Genomic DNA, 21031 nt, shown 5'->3' with positions numbered 1-21031 from the left:
TAGGGCTGCTAGCCTGAGTAATTTCCTGTTTCAGTTCCAGGCTCTACCTTTTGGTGAAGGTAAAGCCTGGAACTGAAACAGGATGACACTCAGGCTATAGGGCTGCGGCATCGAGCTCCTGCCACTAGCTAGAGAACCTGGCCTATGTTGAAAATCGCAAATTAGCACAACACCCACACACAAAAAAAACTCCGGCCGCACTTCAGAAGGTCTGCGGACGAGGCTTACAAAGTCAGGGGATAGCGGGTCATGGGATAATACAAAATGTATTCAGAGTAGCTGACCTCATGTCATGATTTCTTAGTAGTCAGCAGTCCCTTAACAAGGCGAAAAACCGGAACTTCCTTGTGATTAGTTCTACCCGTACTGGCCCACCTGTCAATATGAGTAAAGCAAAAAAGAGGAACTTTGATAACCAGCTTCCTTCAGTATTGTGTACCTAATCTCAATTAGCCCTACCTACTTATGTACGTCAGAAAAGAGGCATGTAAAAAGATGTAGCCTCTACCAGGCTATTAAGGTCGCTGGAAAAATGGTAGAAATTGGCCAAATAGACGGATAACATGCCCATACGTGTAACTTAGACCCCGTTCACACTCATTTTTTTCAATCGCGATTGAAGTATAATCGCGATTGAATCGATCCGATCGCGATTGATTTTTTCAGTGTGAACGCTCCCAATCGCGATTGGAACGATCCAAAACGATCCAATCGCGATTGGATTGTAACTACCTCCGGAGGTAGTTTGATTGGATTAATCGCGATCGGATCCAATCCAATCCTATCAAATTTTGAGTGTGAACACAACTTTAGGTCGTAAACTGCAACTCCTTTAGGACCCTTTAGCGGGCTAAACTCCTTTGGCATGTCATCAGTCTATTTGGCCAATTTCTACTATTTTCCAGCGACCTGTGGAGCCTGGTAGAGGCTAAGGTGCTTTAATCGTCCTAGTGTAGTAGTGTGGTTGATGCTATGCCACTGCGGCAAAACTAAAACACCATAATGTTTTAACGGATTCCAACATTCCTGGATGTGTTTCGTTTGTAACTACATTTTACACGCCTGTCATACAGTCTAACTGAAAGCGCTTAAAGGCACCCTATTGTTATAAAATGAATGGTTATCTACTAATGTGCACCTCACTTCCTGTCCTGTCCCAAACGGGAAAAGGGCGAAAAGGTCACGAGTAATCTCCAAGCAGATGTTTGGAGGAGAGACCATGATATTTCTCTGACCTGTCCCGTTTCTTTGAAGTTTGATACTGAAAATCAATATTCCCAACAGCTGTGTATCGATTCAAACTGATTGTTATCTATTTTATAATGCAATATATCCTATATTTGGATGGCCGCTAGTTGTTGAAAGAATTGAGCAGATTAATAGTTGAAAAGGTCACGAGCACCGTTTCCGGCCTGAGTGTCCTGGGACCGAGAGGGGTGACGTCATGAGGGAAACGCGAACGGGACGGAATCAGACGATAGGAAATGGCGATATCCCTAGCAGGACGGCGGCCCAAAGCGCCGGACTCTCCAAACTGTCGCTCTTACAAGCGATGGCAGCTTCCTCTACGACTTGTCCGGGCCAACTAAACCACTTTTTAACCTGTACAGCTTTATAGAAAGACATTCTAAGCGAGGAAGTGAGGAAAACTGGAAAGTTTCCAACATGAGTTCAGGTAAGTGTTAACCCGCCCCCCTCCCCTTTTTCCTTTTCACCCTCCTCTCTTCTATCTGTTGTATGTCGATTTTTCTTATCTTACAAACGACTGTGTACGATTTGTTTGACAGCTGTCAGCGGTTGCCCCGATTTGAATATCCCTCCGAAATCGTCAGGCGGTCATCTTGCGTTTATCGGAGCTTCTGTCAACATTTGCTGAAGGTCTCTGCTCCCAATTTTATGCCCCCTTCATAAACTTTGCTCCCCGCAGTTACAGCTTGCCCGTAAATTATTAACGGACTCCCTTGTTCTGGCGCATTCCAAAGTACTTGGACGATGAAAAGAGGAACGTTTGAATGAAAATCGTGAGTCTAAACTGGCGGGTAATGTTATGTCGTCTGCTAGTTGACAGCTGAAGGCCTGCGCCAGGTGTTTGCAGGTGAGTTGACGCCTGCGGTACGACAAAGGGATCACCTGTTGTTTGTAACACCTGTTGTTTTGCACCAGGTTGTGTACGCAAAGGGGCGGAGCTGTAGGCAATTTTTATTGTGCATAATGTTCACAACAATATGTTTGTTACATCTAAAGCATTCTAAAGTACCTACAAATTCAATTAAGTAATTCAGGACAAAGTTGTAGATTCCAAACCTCTACCTATAATGCATCATGGATTTACACTACATATTGTAGACTATTGGAATGTAGTGGAGAATAGCTTGAAAGTTGTAACGTTAGTGATCTCAATTCATTTTCTGGATTGCAAGGTCAGCAGTTCAATTCCTAGACAGTTTTCTAAGTTCTAAACCACCTATAATCATTAATAAGGCCACACCAACTTAATTTTATGGATGACATCCTCTGGAGTCCCCAAAACTAATGCGCGAGGGCGAAAAAAAGAAAAATCTAGCAAAAAAAAAAAAAGATAAACCGGAGGACTAAATAGCTGGTATTGCCAATTAAACCACAGAACATGTATGTAACAAACAAACAAGTCTTTATTTGTTGGCATTAGCTCATATTAAAGTAGCCTGGGTGCCATCCTATTTCTACCGGGGCTCCTACACTTGCTTCCCTAAAATGTTTTTTTTGTTATTTCTGTCATCCCGGTAGAAATAGGATGGCACCCAGGCTAATATTAAAGTGCTTTTAACATGGATGATGCCTGGTTTAAAGACCCATATGTAACATTTGGCCGTTCAAAGAAAAAAAAAATGTGTTCGGCTGTGTATACAACATCACGCCTTCAATCAGAGCAAGTATTGTCATATCATGAACAATATACTACTGGGCTCATGAGGGGCGGCGCCCACTTCAATCGCTCCTAGTCACATACATACCAGTTGTGTTAGACAATGTGAGTGTATATGGTGTATTACGACAAGCCGGCTCAATGCTGCCCCTTTGCGGCAATATGAGTCTACAAGTTTCTTCGGAGGTGATTTATTTTTATTTTTGGAGAACAGGCGAAAATCAATGCGCGCGCGGATGTCATCCATAAAATTAAGTTGGTGTGGCCTAATGATATATAATATCAAAATGCATGATAGAGGAATTTGGAAGAGCTTTGATAAGCGGTTACAATAACATTTTTGCAAATGACGGTCTAACCGAGTTGAAGTATATTTGACAGCTTGCAAATTGATAAGTGATCCCATATTTCTGGATAACAGGTCAGGGTTCAAATCCCGAACAGTTTTCGAAGTTCAGAACCACCAATAGTTATCGGAATTTGGAGGGTCTGCAATTGATTCATCATCATCATCATCGAACTTAGCAGCTGAAAATGAGGGTCAAACATTGAGCAATGTACCCCAGCCCCCTCCCCAAAAATTATCTTGTGTAAAACTGAGCTGTCACTATAAGCTGTTTCTTGTACTTAGTCAGAGTTAACAAAAATGTCTCCTCTATACGTGTAACTGTAAGTGCTTTAAAAAACAAGCAGATGTTGGGATTGAAAATTGTAATGTTTTCTGATCGACTGTGCAGCTTTCAGGACAATAGTAATACTAGTTGCATCTATTCTATGTTTGCGTTTTTCTACCCTACGTCTGCTTGGAAATTACTTGTCAAGTACTGAGGTCAGTGAGTCATTCTGAAAAATGAAATCTATTTTCTCTGATTCTGAACAAAATACTTTCATTAACTTATGATTAAGCTAATCTGATCCTTGCGTGGAGAAAAACATGTATTTATAAGGAATACTTCAAGATAACACTTCCTCTATCTCCATAATTATTAAGTGTTGACATTTTTATCTTGCAATGGTTTAAAAGTCTTTATTCAAAATTGCAACAATACAATACACACTGGAATGCCAGGCAGACAAGCTGATATGGTTGTAGGCATGTTATTTATAATCTTGCACTAACTAGTTGTAGACATGTTATTTATGATATAAGGAATCTGCTGATGTGTACTGTCTACTAGTATTCTGTAACTTGATGTAAGCTGAGTCATGCCTGCTTGTTAAGTTGTCATGCACCAAGGACAATGAAGTGGGTTCTAGAAAGGCCTCAGGTCATCGATAGCCGGAAGTTAGAGTGTTGATTGTGGGCAGGAATAGCTTTGCATGTGCCAATGGAATGCCAGGGGAGGTATACGTAACAGGCCTTGAAATACCAGATCTCTTAAAAGAGAAAAAAAGCACTCTTAAGTTGCAACCTATGGTCAACACTCTGTTCTCGACACCCCCCCCCCCCCGAGGCCCCGAAATCATCATCAACAAAAAAATGTTCTCACTGCTCAGCATTCATACCCCCCCTCCCCCAAAACTCTCACCTAATATAGGGTCATGGACATCTGTGAGACCTTCAAGACCAGATCATGATCATGATGAATGTGTTAAAAGTTATAATTAGCAGCTAAATGCAATGATTAATGCAGTCATTTCGTTTTAAGTTTATATCAACAGCCAGGAGATATGAAAAGGATACAAGACTTACTCTCCATTCAAAGGGCTCATATTAGAAATTCAATATACAACTGAAAAATCATGACCATAGTGTGTCCAGAACACAAGATATGCAAAACTTGAGCTCTCACTCTCAGGAAGACCAACCCCAGGTATCAAGACAATCCACCCAGCCTTCATTCAAGTTATCGTGTTCACAGACAGACAGACAGACAGACAGACAGACAGATAGACAGACAGACACACACACACACACACACACACACACACACATACAAACAGACACCCATAACATTTTCATGAAGACAAAACTTAACATACCAACACAGATGAACTTTCATGTTTTTTTGGCGAAGGTAATTAATTACAGGTATTAGCGATTTTAGTAATACTACCCAAACAACAAACTCAATACTGGTGATTCTACTGTTTGCTATGGGGTTTGGGTATAATTTGAGTGGGTGTGGGTGTGTACTGTAAAGCCATGTAATATTGAGAACCATTCAGAAATCCGGCCTTGGACAAACGCCAGCTGGACTTGACTTCCTGACTGCTGTTATTTCAGCACGCCCCTGGGGTACATTCTGGCTCACATGGGACTGATACTTCAGTGTGAGATCTGTGTTATTTTGTAGTTATACCATAACATGTTCAGACATTATTGCTTCTGCTGTTCTTGGGTGAAAAGAGGTGACGCTCATTCAACATATGGTCATCAAATAAGTGGCAGACATTTCTTTTTATACTTATAGCTTGTCAAATATATATACTTAGACCCCGTTCACACTCATTTTTTTCAATCGCGATTGAAGTATAATCGCGATTGTTCGATCCGATCGCGATTGAACGCAAAGAAACTTTTGCGTTCACACTGCTTTTCGCCAAGTGGATTAAAGTACGCCGTGATCCGATCGCGATTGAAGCACGAGGTCAAAGGTTCGGCGTCGCTGGCTACAAAATGGCGGGAGTCCCCAAACTCTTGATGATTTTGTATCTCTGGAGAATGTTCTGTAGCCGTGGAAGGGAACGCAATCGGCGGGCTATGATCGCGAGAAGGCGTGAACGACGAAGGCTTTTGTATATTGGCCTCGCTGTAGTACGGGTAATGAACGCGACAAGTGCTGTAGACAGGACAATCTGGGAGCGTGAATGAAGCGACGATTGGTGGGAAAACATTGTACTTGGTACATTACTTATGTGATAAGTTGCGACCCTAGCCTTGAACCGGCCGAAATCCCCGCGGATCGCGATGGAATGAATCGTAGTTGCGTTCACACTCAAAATTTGATAGGATTGGATTGGATCCGATCGCGATTAATCCAATCAAACTACCTCCAGAGGTAGTTACAATCCAATCGCGATTGGATCGTTTTGGATCGTTCCAATCGCGATTGGGAGCGTTCACACTGAAAAAATCAATCGCGATCGGATCGATTCAATCGCGATTATACTTCAATCGCGATTGAAAAAAATGAGTGTGAACGGGGTCTTAGTCTACTTTTCTTCCTGTTGGAAGATTTGTATCAAACTCAAAGAAATACAATCAATGCTGGCTTTTGGGAGAGATATAGTACATGTGTCAATTATGTATACTGACATTTATTGGCCAAACATGTTTCAGGCTAATATTTTCAACAGAAGACTGTTCAGTATCCTGCATAAAAGTCTACATGTCTGAAATTAATCTACTTTTTAGGCTGCAATACCATGAATGGTAAACACTGGGACTGGTTTTAAGAAATGGTCCAGTGAGTTGCAGACAAACAAGGTATACGTAGTCCTCTATTTGCCCTGCAGATATGCAGGATTTCAAGGCTGATTAACGGATTCCTGATTTGGAGCCAAAACCAACCAGTACCAACAACAAGACCTGTTGAAATCCAACATTTCCTTAACAGTACGTTTCCTTAGTATTGTATACAGCTGACCAAAATATGTCAATAATAGTTGATACTCAGGTTTCTATGTTGCCAATTATGCCAAATGTTTTCAGTATTTAGTATTTACATTGGGCAATTGCTAAGGCTTATTCTTCGAGCAAGGTGTCCTACAAATAAAGTTCTGGTTTAATAGAGTGTATATAATTTGTCAGAAGATACAGTTTCACTTCACCTCATTGCCAGAAGTAAATAGGGAAAATTCCGCAGAGCACTGTGAATGACCTCTTAAGGAATGTGGGAACCAAGTCGAACAACATTTTGTTGGATAGAATTACCAGTCAAGAAAGCAAGAAACAAAAGCTTTTTCAGATCTAGAGGACGCAGCTTGGACTTGTTGTTTTTGTTTTCTCACTTGAAACAAAAGGAAGCATGGCAAACCAAGCAAGCATTCAACAAAGGTGCCTGATCATGAAATGCTGGCACTTATTAGGCCATGCCAATTTAATTTGTTGCTTCTCGGAATGCCTCTCCTTTTTTTCCCATTTTGAAAAAAAAATAAAATTGGGTCACTATTCCCATTAAGAAATTTTAACTCCCAATCTTACTATTTGTTCAGTTGTAAAACTCAATAGCCACCAAATAGATTATAAAGGCCTGCACATACCTAAAAAGTGTGGACATATTGATCATAAGTTATAATTTTTCATTTATTAAAACTATTTCTCAATATCAATCCATATATTACATGGCAAAAGGTAATTTTGTTACTGAAATTATAGTACTAGATCAAAGAAGGGTAGATTGCATAGAACGAGCCATACAAAACTGAAATTTGAATAATCCTCTTATTCTTTATGTTATGTAAACCCTTATCTTCACCCCAGACTATTTGCAAAAAAAATTTTTATCATTTTTTTTCGCCCTGTCTCTCCAATTTTTTTTCTGAAAAAATCAGAGAAGCAACAAATTAAATTGGTGTGGCCTTAGTTGGATATGCATGCAGGCACTGTTGTGGCCATTGAAATGCATGCCTTAGGGTCTTGATGTTGCACTTCTGACCCAAAGCAATGGTTGGGTTTCAAATGTGCAGTGCAAGTTTTTTACATGCAAGTACATGTAGTATACATGCAGCTGGTACTATAAATGTTGCAGTTGCAGGGCTTTGGAGGGGGCCATTACTTGAGTAAAATGGAGACCCCCCTATTAATTGTCCCGTTGTATTTATATACCAGCTAGAAGTAAAAAGTATCAGTTGACATCAAGTTTAGACCTCTAATTGCTCTATTATCTGTCTCCTTACCCCAGCTTACAATATACAGTTACATCAATTTCTGAAAGGTCCTAATTCGTAGGCAATTCTCAATGGAGTTCTGGTTTGGAATGGCTGGTGTACATGGCTGAAAAAAAGGCTACCCAAAACCCTAATGCTGCATGGACTTGCCATGTAATGTCAACATAGGCTGGTCATCCCTATTGTAGCTACTGGGTGTCTTTTCTGTGAGCTACATGTACAATAGGGTACCAGGCTCAACAGGCAGCTCTTGATTGATACGTTTTCCTTGATTCCCTGCAGGTGTCTCCCCCAGGAGGCCACCCCTGGCTCCCAAACCTCAGGTACCCAGGAAGCCTACAGTGGCAGCTGTCAAACCACAGCCTCATCCAAAACCTGCACCTGTCACTGCCATCTCTACAAAACCAGAAGGGACCGCATCCACTCCGTCTCCACACAAACAACTGGAGTCTGTCAAAAGTACAGATTCTGTAGAAAGATCTTGTGAAGTGTCGCCTGTACATGTCCTACAAGCTGTGCCTCCAAAAATCTCTGAGAAATCTACAGCATTACCAGACTCAAATGTTGACCATGTTAAGAGACTAGAGAATGCAAAAAATGGCAAAGAAGCCTTGAATGTGAACTCAGACCAGCAGAAAGTTAGTCCAACATCTGATGAGCCAAACACACCAACCCTTATCCCCTCTACATCAACAGAATGTGTGACCAACTCTGACAGAATACAAGCCCCTCAGCAACCACTGTCTCCAACAAAAATGTCTCAGCCCCCAGTTCCTAAACCAAGAAGAATATCCAGTGAGCTTCCTGTAGCTGCCAGTGAGGATGAAGACAATGCACTCCAACTACTTGAGAATGCCATAGACACATGGGAAGCAGGCCTTCCAACTGAAGAAGAGGAGGAAGAAGAGGGTGATCCAAGGGTTTTGGAATCCGAGGACAATAATAAAGCAGAGCAGGCTACAAGCACAGCAACAGCAGAAGTCACTTACCCAGCAAAAACTTCTGAGTCACCCAAGGACACTGTTACAAGTGGGGACGTTACAGACCATGTAGGAGACGAAAGTGAAGGCCGTCTGGCCGCCGATGTTGCAAATTTTACAGTCGAGGATGTAGCAAGTGGTTCTAGTGTTCAACCACAGGAGCAGGTGGCTGACGTGAATTCTAGTGAAGAGAAACCTCCTCACAGAGAGAATGGCAACAGGACTGTTGAACTCTCGCAACCAAGGAGCCATGACCAAGAAAATACTGAAATCATGGTAGCTCATCCAAGGAAGAAGAAAAGTAAATTTGTGTCTCCAACCAAACCACCACCCCCTCCCCCAACGAGCAAGAAGCCATCAGTGACACTGAATGAGCCCTCAACGCCAGGAAAGCTCACTTTTGTACCTGGGTCTTCATTAGAAGACCACAAGAATCAGACTCAAGAGGCACACGTATCGAAGAAGCAAGGACCTCACCTCTTTTCTCCTCACGACGCTGGTGACTTCAAGACAAACTCAAGACGTAGACTGAACAAACCAAGGGCCCCACCCTGCCCTCTCAAGAGAAGAAGTCGCTCTCTTAACAGTCTTCTCGATAAAGCTGATGCAGAGAAGATATTCCACAGCGATTCTGCGGAAAACTTGGGACCCTTAGACAGGGGTCCCCCACCTGCACTACCCTACAAACCACAAAGGCTACGCAGTGTTGACACACCTAATGCAAGTCCAACTCGTGCTACCTTACTAGCTAGAAGTAGGTCTTTCGACTCCTTAGACGATGTGACTCCAACAAGATCAAACTTTACGAAAAGCATACAAGAAAGACCAAGACCTGTCCCTGCTCCAAGAAGACTTGTTAAGGCTGTAGATGTAGTTAAGGAGGAGAGAGACAAGGGGAAAGAAACAGCTGAAGTCAAACCGAAGGAAAGGGAAGGTAGCAGAATGGTAAGACCACCAAGAAGGCCCCCTCCGCCCCCATTTCTGAAACAGAAGGCAGTTTCTGCAGGTAATGTGCTGTCCTCGAGTACCACTGGTCAAGGCAAAGCGCTCGAAAGTGTACCTTTGGATCAAACACCGCCAAAGCCAGCAGTACAAAAGAGCACCTCTGTTGACTCTATGTCAGACAGAGCACATCCAACACCTGTCGGAAGAACAAAGCCTGCACCAAGGAGACCTGAAAGCTCGGAAGAAGTCTTTCTTCCAAATCCTTCTGAACTTGAGAGCTCCCCTGTCCCAGGCTCTCCCAAGAAGGGGGCTAAGAAAATTCCCTTTACTTCAACGTTAGCTTCTGGTATAAGAAGTTTCTTTGATAAGACTCCGAACAAAGGTAAAGATGCTGAAAGCAAGAGGACTGATAAACCTGTCTTACACATTCCTCCCCCACCTGTAAATCCTCCTGAAGATGAGAAAGAGGAAGGTGCCATTTCAGGTAGTTCTCATGTAGAATCATCAGCCATTAAGCCAGCCAGACCCAGCAGAAAAGCCCCTGCTCCACCCAGACCTCCACCAATTTGGACACCATCTTCGACTGGGACACCTGAAACTGACATCACTGCACCTGCAGCTCCTGAAAACACAGCTAAAAATAAGTCCCCCTCAAAGGAAAGATTGTCTTCATCAGGTGGTGGCGCACCTGATGACAAGCCTTCTTCAAAAGAGAGATCGCCGTCGCTGCCAGCCCCGTTCGAAAACATCAAGGAAAAGCTGACCATGAAGAGGAGCAACCCAAACCCAGATAGCACACTGTCGTCGGAGCCAAAGAGAGACAGCTTCATCAAAAGAAAGCTGAGTCGTAGCAAGAGTAAGGGAGAGGAGGACAGGAAAAAAGTGGTACCCAAGTCAACGTTCTACATCCCTCCTCCCACAGAAGAAACATCTTCAGAGGCTGATATGGGAAATGCCCAGTCAAGCCCTTCTCAGCATCGAATACCCCCACCAACCTCCCCACCTCCTAAACCACCACCGGCAGCACTAAAACCCACCATGTCCAAAACACCGTCGCGCCCTCCCCCTCCAGCCAAGAAGTTATTTGAAGACAAGAAAGAGGGTGGAACAACATCCCTTGAAGATGTCTCAAAAGTGAGCAGTGCAAGAAATAGCAACGGGAGTTATGTAGATATGAACATTAGCGGTGGTAGTGCAGAAAACATAGGGCCGGAGGTGGACGCAGAATACATGGACATGGACACAAGTGTGAAAGCCAACAGTAGCGAAAATATCTACCAGAACAAGGCCGACAGCACAGACAACTTGTACATGAACCAGGAAAGGGATCTGTACAAGAACGAGACTGCTGGGGACAAAAATGATGACGAACCAGACAGCCATGCATACGAAGAAATGGGGGCCGCCTCTCCCAAGACGGAGGAAAAACCAGAAGAAGACGGAGATGCAGAGGACCACTACTACTCCATGCCTAAGGAAAGAACTGAGCAGCAAGAGGAGAAGACTGACCACACGTACGACTACGCAGACCCGCAGCATACTGACGACAGTAGCGACTACGCTGAACCGGAGCCGTACGCGAACTCTACCGTACTGAACGTAGACGATCACGAGTACCACGAACCTGTAATCCCTGCAGACAAAGTGCCTGAAAAGGACAAGACGACTCACTTCTATTCCCCTGTTCCAGACGACGCACTGACTCAAACGAAAGTGACGCCTAAGAAATCCAAACCGCCAAGACCACCTCCTCCCAAGCCCACTACAATCCCTTCTCCACTGAAGCTATCAGCTACACCCCCACCCAAGCCTCCTAGGTCACCAGGGTGTGGTATTCCCGAGGATAGGCCACCAGCACCCCTGCCCAGGCAAGCTTCAGAAATACTTAGCCCAGAGGATGACCAGAAAGTGTCCACAGACCAGGTAAAATTGTCTCTTCTAGATCTGATGAAAGTTCTTTCTCCCACAAAGATGTGTTTTGATTCGATAGTCTGTATTTAGTTTTTTAGAAGGGGGCCTTTTAGATAAGGCTAGTATTAGTGCATTAACTATCTATATCTGTCTATAGATAGATAGAGAGATGTGATTATATACATATAGAATACAACATGGTGTACCAGCCTAAATTGTGTGTGATGCAGAATATACTGTGTTGTATCTTATTTATGTCATACGCATACCCACCCGAAAAGCACACATTTCAATGCAAAATGCACCAGAAGTCCATAAAATTTTCTGTACTCAAAAGTCAAACAATATACGAAATACAGACTACAGGTTTTACTGTATTTATTACAATATTCAAATTTTCGACAACAGACATAGTGCATTCGAAGCATTCAATTGGAAGCCAGTGTGATACAACAAAGCCCACGCAATAGCATAAAATACAATCATGTATAGACTGGTCTGGAACACCCGAATTGATCATGAAAGTTATCCCGGCCCAGGCAGGACATGAATTGCTACTGGTTTAAGTTCTGAATCTAAATCCATACCATGTATCTGGTTCCTCCCTAAGGCCAGACTGTCCGGTGTGAGTGAGGCCAGTTCCAACAACCAGGTCTCATCTGAAGAGTCCGGGTCGGCAGGAGCCAGGGATGAGGCCGACAGCTCTGAGGAGGAGGAGGAGGAATCCTCCTCAGATGAAGATGAGGAGGAGGAGAACAAGGCAGACATAGTAAGGCAGTTTGATACTGTTGGAGTGAGCTGTGATGAGTGGTTTTTAAGGTATGCATGCTTCAGACTCAGATGTATTCACCGAGAACATTTTGCAGCAAACATTTGCATATTCAATTACAACATATGATACCACAATACTGTAAATGCAGAAATGTTCGCGATGGTTTTATGTTCGCGATTTTCGTGGTAAGCTCTTCGCTGCAAACTTAAGACCACTGTGAAAATTTTTTCCCTCCCACCCCTTTGTCTACTTTTATCTCAAACGTGAACTTAAAACCACCATGAACACTCCATTTTCTCCCTACCGCGAAATTAAAACCATACGAACTTAAATGCAAGTGCTCTTACATCAAAGTCCAACAGAGCTTGTCTCCGACTAGTCCTAGCCCTGCTGGCAAGAGTAGAGATATTTCTGTGCTGTTTTTTTTATTTGCTATATATTTACCATATTTTCTCGATTTAAGTACGCACCCCAATTAAAATACCCTGATTTCGGGCTAGTTCCAGACAAATTCGCAGAACTGAAACGTAAAGTCAAAAACCTCAAATAAAGTATGCATTCCTCCTCCACCGATCTTGAACACATTTTGAAGAGGATAAATTCACATTTATGGTGTTCCTTCTCTTTTCTCCAGGTAGTTTTACTTAAATCAAGGACTTCTACATAATGCCATTCCTTAGATTCATAAAAGATTCTCTTGTTTACCCCACCGGCATCATCTCTGCAAACTTGAGAATTGCCTACGACAAGTTACAAACTTCTCAAATTAGCAGGTATTGAGCCATGCATTGTTGCACTGCAGCTGGGTTCCTGGCTTGATTGAGCAAGGGTTTGAGGTCCTCTTAAATAATTTTGTCCTGGCAATAACCTCAAATAAAGTACGCACCCTGACTTTGGCAATGACTTGTGATGCCTTTTGAATTTTGAAATATCTAAAAAAGTGCGTACTTTATTCGAGAAAATACGGTATCTAAGGGAAATTTTCCTTCTTTGATTGAATGTGCTTCAATCTGTAATAAGCTGTCTCTTACAGAAGTTGGTGTCTTACATCTCCATCTACCATTACCTTCAGTTGGTATGGTGGCACCTACATGCCAAAGCTAGCCCTGACTAAACAAACTAAAGTAGATTAAAGTAATTTCCCTCATAATCAGAAGACACTATATTTTCCTAGAATCTCTTGTACTTCAAACAGACAGAAAAGCCAGCAAATGGTGCCACCATGCCAGCAAAGAAGAAGACTATTAAATGTTAACATTTTTTTCTTTTGCACGAACACAGCCAGGCCTATATATTCTTTTTGTTATGTATTAGGTTTCTCTGTACTGTACATCTTGTTCCAACAAACTTAAATGTCACTGATGTCTGTCAGTCTGTCTAAACTGATCTCTCCCTTCCTCCTCTCTCTATCAAAGCAGGTCAAGTCCTCTCACTCACCTCTCCCTATGGTCTCAGCCAGCCCCTCAGGAAAAGTCACCCCCTCCAGACCGAGTAGGCCTGCCCCGCCACCGCCGCCTCTCTCCGCACGGAGGTCTCGTACGCTCTCTCCCTACGGTCGCGGAGGGGTCGAGGGGGCGCGGGAGCGGTCGTTGACCCTGCCGTCGTCCAGTCGCGACCTGGAAGAGAGGCAGGAAGCACTTTTGCGTAGGAGGGAAAAATCTAGGCTTAAGGCAGAGAAACAGGATTGGATTGAGAAATGGGTGATGAAACTGTAATGAATCCAGATAAATTTGCACACCCTCTTTCAAGAAGTCTCTCATGCTATATGGACCTTTCATCGTGATCAAGTATACACCTCTTGAAGTACAAGGTCTAGATGCCCTGAAGATTCAGTGAAACTGCTTACTATCAATAACACACCCTCTTTGTGAGAAGTCCACATAATTATATAGTGTTAATTTATGGAGTTCTTGATATCAAATTTAAAAATGTAAAAAAATTGTTGCAACCAATGTAGATAAGTGAAGATTATGTTGTCCCTGAAGAATGAATGAAGAGCTTGCTTTGGAGTTTTGTACCTGAGGAAATAGATATTGTTGTGTAAGATGTTCCAAGCAGATCTGGAAAGTGCTTTTTTAGATGCACAAAGGTTCATGAAAGGAAAGACTGTCTTTTCTTGCTCAGGAAAGCATTGTAGATAGACTACATCAATGTTACAGTCAATTTGTGACATGTTTCTTACTACTGTTTATTATAATTGTACAAGTATTTATTCAACATGTACATAGGACCAAGTCTCAAAAGCCATATTATTCTTGCCTTAACTATGTCGTATGATAATGATAACAATACATCGGTAACAAAGACTGCTATCATAATAACTCTAAGAGTTGCAGTAGACCTCGATGATAGAGTAAAATGTGTGTTTATCAATTTATTTTCGATAATCATAATTGTAATTTGCAGGGGGTTAACCGATAGTGCAATATGGTAACATGTACATGTACGATGAAAGACTGTTCGGTGGGGCTCCAATTAATGAAATTAAACCTAACAAAAGTAGTTTGCTTGTAAGGAGGGTGTATTAAGCATAACCAACAAGTATATCCATTAGAAGTAGCTGCCTAACTGCCTCCTAGCAAAGGTACAGCCTGCCTCCCTTCTTTTCCCTAAATCCGGCCTGTTGTACTAATTTGCAGACTTTGGTTTGTTTGTGTTTTCAGGCATTTTTGTGCTGGTGGTGGAATACTACTCGTGATGAATGACTTAAAGGAAACCCAAGCAATATTAGGGCCCGAAAATCAGATTTTGAAAGTCAATTTATTAAGACATTTCTATACATGATTAGTTCAAACAACACTTATTACAATGTATAGCAATGTTCACGATGTAAAAATATGACGTTGTGAACTCACTTAAAATTGTGGCCGGAGTTTTTGTAGGCTAGCAAAACTGAAGAGATCATCGCACAGCACAATTTTGAACGATTTTAAAATGCTCAAAGTATGAAGTTGTTATGCAAATGTGCTAAACAATGTTAGTAAATGTCAATGCCATAAAGGTTTCAGCATTTTTATTTCCATTTTTTTGGCCCTAAAATTGCTTTGGTTGCCTTTAAGAAATATGATCATGTCCTTTAGATTCTAATTTCAGTTCTACCCAGCCTCACCCTCTAGCCAGATTTGCCTTTAATGCTTTAATTTGTAAACTTAACTATTATTTCTAACTAAAATATTAGAGAATTACAGCGAGCAGCATTTAGATCATCATTGAAGTTCACAACATCATTAATTTTGAGGCATGAAAATTGGTTTGATCGGTATAAATCCTAAACATAATTTGTCCAGAAGTCTGGAGCTGTGTTAGTGAATCATGTACTTAATTTGTACTGAATTGGAAGGTAATTTGCATGTGGTGTCTGAATTCCTGATATTTTAACTTAGATGTGCAATTATATGATCAATATCTGCTAGTAATTTTTGCAATTGCCACACAGAAATGAGGTCTGGGCCTGTCAAGGCTCATCAAACCATTTTACTTATTTGAAAATATTGTTCCACCTAAACCAATAGGATACATCATATTTTTCTATTAAACACACCTTTCTCTAAGGTCGTGTGGGGATGGCTACATGTACAGCAGACCCAGCCTTATTTCTGTGTGCCTCGTTATTTTCAAATGTATGATGACTAATTTTGCTTTAATTTAGTGTATATTATTCTCGTATTTCTTCTTTTCTGTCATTGATTTCTACAATGTCAAACAATGATGCTCTACACTTCAAGTGTTTGTTTTCTTCTAATCTAAACTTTCACTTAAATTGTTGTTTCTACATTTCATTATCTTATAAAATGATTTTGAATAGTAGATAGAAAAATGTGAGGGCTACAATCTATCGGTAATAAATGATTCTTGACTTTGTACAAATATGTTGACTCTTTACTGTTTTACTGTTTGTCAACGTCTCTACTTTCATACTTGATCACATTTTCTCTGTTTAACATAAGATTCAAACTGAAAATCCCTATAGATACATACAAAAAAGTTATGTGTGCACATTATGGTAAGGAAACTTTCCTTTGAAATTGGGACTAACACCGCTTCTTTCAAGCTCAAAGATTGTTAAGTGAAGTGTTTGGGGAGAAAGAAAAAGTCACTCCTATTTTGGCTATATGTCTTCACATTTTAGTTCAAAACAAGCTGGATGGAGTTAGGGAGAGTTTTCATTAGCATTTAAGTTCAAGTTCGAAAGGTCTGTGAAATTTGAAAGTTCAGAATAACCTCTTCTCATTTCCAGCCACCAGCACTGAAAGGAGACAAAGCTTTCTACATCGCCCGGGAGATCATGTCGTCAGAAGAAGTGTAAGTTTTCATTTTCCAAGCGCTTGAGTCTAACATTTTAGGACAGTATTGGAAACTAAGTTGACTTTCTTTCAGCCCATCATACATGTAGTTTTCTACTATAATTCTTTGTACCATTTTTTGCTAAAATGATTTTACTGACTATTGTTTCAAATGCCTTTTTGATGGTACATTTTATGTACAAAAATTTCCTTGTTTATTAAAAGTTTATTTTCAATACAATAACTTTTATTGTTGCAGGTTTGTAGATGTTTTGAAGCTCCTTAATGAGGTAAGCCTTATTCAGTACTTTACAACAGAAGTGCCTGTCCTTGGTACTGAACAGCAATCGCACATAAGTAAAAGTCTTTAAAATGCAGATAAAATTGCTAAATAACACCAATCACATTTGTACCCAGTACAGTCAATGTCCTCAAACCTGTACATATTGTCTAGGGACCACTTCTGCATTAGGACCACCTGGCCACAGCCACTTTTTGATGGTTCCATTTTTTTTTAAAGCTCAGTGGAAGGCCGTAGGGGGCCACTCATCAAAGTACTGGACTAATTTTTACTGTAGCAGCATCTCTTTGCCCTTGGTCAGAAACATCAATGCTCGAGACAAGCATGACTTCACTGACCCATTAGGAGAAGCAGGGGTTACGAAGGCTGCTCGGGAAATTCCCTACCCCATTTAGGCCGGAATGTTTTTGATCCACTCGCACCGGGGCATACCCCTACTCTTTTTCGAAAGATGTGGTGGGTTCTTTTACGTGCTCAAGGTGTGACTCTCCTCAAACACAGGACCTCCATTTAACGTCCTATCCGAGGGACGTCGCTAACCATAGATGAGCTAGGTACTCTTTTACACCTGAGTGAAGCATTGACACAAGCATTAAGAATTCTATCTATAGTGACCACCTGACAGTGTTTACTGACTATTTCCCTCAAGTCCCTTTAGTGGTCACTTAATTGACAAGTTTGACTGTATTACATTCAAAGTCCTCAGACCAATACTGGACCACCTCTGCATAAGGACCACCCTGACACATTTTAACTGTCCCTTAGATTATTTCGGTGCAGTGGCCGAGTGGGTAGAGTGTTCGCCTTGCATATGGTAGGTCATGAGTTAAATCCACGGCTGGGTCATACCAAAGACTCTAAAAATGGTATATACTGCTTTCTCTTCTTAGCACTCAGTATTTGGGAAAGAGTATGGTAGTTAAGACACACCACTACCAGTGGACTAGCCCCCTGCTGTAGTGACTTGCACAAAGTTGTGTGGCCCAGGGCTGCTAAAACGGAGATGGGCGCCGCCTTATGCACTGTCTGGTGTGGGGAGAACTTTCACTTCAACTTTAGATTATTTCCCCATCAACCCAAGCATTCAGAGTCCTGTCTACTGCCTAGTACTGTGACCTTTTTATCCAAATCCCTTGAGTAATCAATTTGATGGCTTGACTTATTTGTTGTTTGCCCCTCCAGGACTTCAGATCGGCTGTGGACTCGGCAGGTGAATCGTCAGGCCAGGCCATAATCGACGAGGCCAGCATGACCCAGATCCTGCTGTACCTGCCACAGCTGCAGCAGTTCAACCAGAGTCTCCTCAAGGACTTCAAGGCGAGGGTGGAAAACTGGTAAAAAAAATTAAGCCGGCGTCACAATTCATGCAAGCATCGGCCGAATTTTTTGATCGCCCGACGCTCGCCGAATTTCAAAATCCCCCGAGTGCCGACCGTATTTTCCAATGAAAATCTTGGGTGACATCCGTTGAACACTTAAAACTAAAAATCGCCTATGAGATGGTACCATCTCTTGGACATTGACATAATCAGAATCGACTAACCTGGTAAAAGGCCAATATTTGGATCAACTTTGATTTCTACAAATCGCCCGAAGCCCGCGATATCGACAGGACGTCGGCCCTACTTCGGCCGAATATGCACATTTGAAGCTTGCCAACATCAGTGTTCTCGCCAGACCTTTTCAGCATAGGGGCCCCCTATGCTGTGATTTGGACCCCCTATGCTGTGATCTGGACCCCTATGCTGTGTTTCAACCAGCATATGGGTGTTTCTTTCTGGGAAAAACCTTGTGACCCTTCATAAATCTTATAAAAAGTTCATTTGGCTTTAGAATGAGGCTGTGACAGAGGAAAAACTCTACTTCGCAAAATTTATCCCTCAAAATGCATAAAATAATGTCTCATTGGGTCATGAATTTACAAATTTTCCGGGGGAACATGCCGGACTCCCTACTCTGGTCATGTCTTCAGCACTCCACGTGTGGCTTGCACCGCTAAAGTTGGCCTTCTGTACCTGACCCCTATGCTGTGAAAAATTTCTGGTGAGAACACTGAACATGTCAGCAGAGCTGAATTTCTTATTTGTGACTGGGGCTTAAACAACCCCTCACTTTTTACTGAGCCTACTCCCTTGTCTGATCTTTACTTTCATTTCAATCAAAAGGTTTTTATTTCAAGGAAGATAGTGTCACAGCAACAAAACATAGTGATTTCACTAATTTCAGTGTATGTCAATGTAGCTGAAGTGTAGGTCTACCAAGAAATGTTTTTAGTGCTCTTAGTTGATTTTCTTGGTTTGTTTCCTGGTTTTGAGACAATATTCAATTGTATATATTAATAAGCACTGTTATGAATGATTTATTTAGTGATGATAGGTCTGTTACCAAGCAGGAAGTGTGTAATTATATAAGATGGGGTTGGAAATTGGGACTTGACACTAAGTAGTGTTGCTAGTTACAGAGGATATATGATGGCCCATGTAAACAAGGTCTGCAAACCAGGCAAACAGAGTTGCTGTTACCTCCGTGAAGGAGGTTCACCTGCTACACGGGTATTGCGATTGGTTGTATCTGTGTGTTCGCCACTATAACTCAAGTTCCCTTAAGTTTGATGCATTTGTGTGTACTTTGGCATGTCATCTGCTAGTATGTGTGAGATGATACAAGTTGATTTTGGGCACCGTAGCAGTATTTCAGTTAACGTAATATTATAGAACAACACCCATCTTGAAGGTGTGGTTCAGTCCACACCTGGTGCCTGTAAGCTTACATGCCGTTAATCTTGCAAGTGGTCAGCCACTCCAAGCAGAGGATGAGTTGTTTTAGATATCCTGCTACAATGCAGTCGCAGGTGGCACCTGTGATATAGAAGCTGGGGTCAATCATCTGCTCTCCAAGCAGAAGTTAGGTGTCCCGTTTTTAATTGAGGTATAATATAAGCAAAGAAAGAAGACTAGACAAGACAAGACACACAAGTACTTAATAATATTATTTATTATATATAACTATTTTGATTTTTTTCCCAACTTTCCAACGTTACTTACACTCAGACATAGGAAGGACGATAGAAAAAGGATGTGTCAAGCTACCCACGACAGGTTATACGTCCACGAGCTCCCACTAACCCACTCCTGCCAACTTGACACATCAAAATAAAATAAGGACATAAAAGACAGACAATTTAAAACAATAAACTTACACAACAAGAGGGGGGTTGGAGATTAAAACCGCAAACGCAGCTTTCCCCCGACGACCCTCGGCTTACTAGTATACTGACTTGATTACTGCCTAGTTTCATTTTGTAACATTTTTTCTGACCAACAGGGAGCAGGACCCCCGTATAGCGGATGTGATAGTGAAGAAGGGGCCGTACCTGAAGCTGTACACCACCTACATCAGGGACTTTGAGAAGTCCACCTCTGCTCTGGACGAGGCTTGTAGACGTCTGCCCAAGTTTGCAGCAACAGTCAAGGAATTCCAAGTAAGGGGAAAAGTGGTGTAGTTTAAAATCTTAAAAGGCCTTCTCAGACTGGTACAATAACTCAATTCTCGTCATATTAACCCTTTCCCTACTAACTTGTACCATGATTTGGTGCTAGAATGCCTCAGTAGGATAAAGGTTGAATGTTGAATAAGTATTGATTGTTAATTTGGCTACACTGATTTGATCATATGGATGATGACATTTTGACATGATGACATCCGTTGGGAACCTCATAATTGATGTAAGATTGCAAATAAAAAAATAAGAAAATGTTGCCTTCATTATAAAATCTAAGTGTAAAAACAAAATAGAAAAATAGAAAAATGTTGCCTTCATTATAAAATCTAAGTGGTCAGGAAAGTTTTGCAAATGACAGAACTTACAGAACATGGTATACAAAACTGAATTATTTATTTTGTTCTTTCACATTTTCTTGCAAAACTTGAGAGAACTTTGCTCAGGGCCTGAAATAATTTGTGAAGTTTATGACAAGATGTCTGATCAGTACGTTTTATGATAGGAATAGAGGCATTGTATGACATTAGTATCCATTTTCCTACTACTAGTATTTAAAAAAAAATTGCAATACGCCATAGAATTGTTGATTGAATAGACAG

General features: G+C 41.6%; 1 protein-coding gene across 1 annotated transcript in view; it reads left to right on the top strand.

The window, feature by feature from the left end:
• The first annotated feature begins 1443 nt into the window (after positions 1–1443).
• LOC136435722 (uncharacterized) overlaps positions 1444–21031 on the top strand; it is a 32683-nt gene continuing 13095 nt past the window's right edge. Inside the window, exons 1-7 of the mRNA XM_066429405.1 lie at positions 1444–1675; positions 8021–11586; positions 12185–12343; positions 16584–16648; positions 16889–16919; positions 18113–18264; positions 20255–20411. Of these exons, the coding sequence (XP_066285502.1) occupies positions 1666–1675; positions 8021–11586; positions 12185–12343; positions 16584–16648; positions 16889–16919; positions 18113–18264; positions 20255–20411 (4140 nt within the window). The 5' untranslated portion in view covers positions 1444–1665. The remainder of the gene's footprint in view (positions 1676–8020; positions 11587–12184; positions 12344–16583; positions 16649–16888; positions 16920–18112; positions 18265–20254; positions 20412–21031) is intronic.

This window comes from Branchiostoma lanceolatum, chromosome 5 (genome assembly GCF_035083965.1).
Source record: "Branchiostoma lanceolatum isolate klBraLanc5 chromosome 5, klBraLanc5.hap2, whole genome shotgun sequence".
NCBI classification, from domain to species: domain Eukaryota; kingdom Metazoa; phylum Chordata; class Leptocardii; order Amphioxiformes; family Branchiostomatidae; genus Branchiostoma; species Branchiostoma lanceolatum.
The sequence above is the reverse complement of the archived record's forward strand: the minus strand, read 5'-3'. Positions and strand labels throughout refer to the sequence as shown.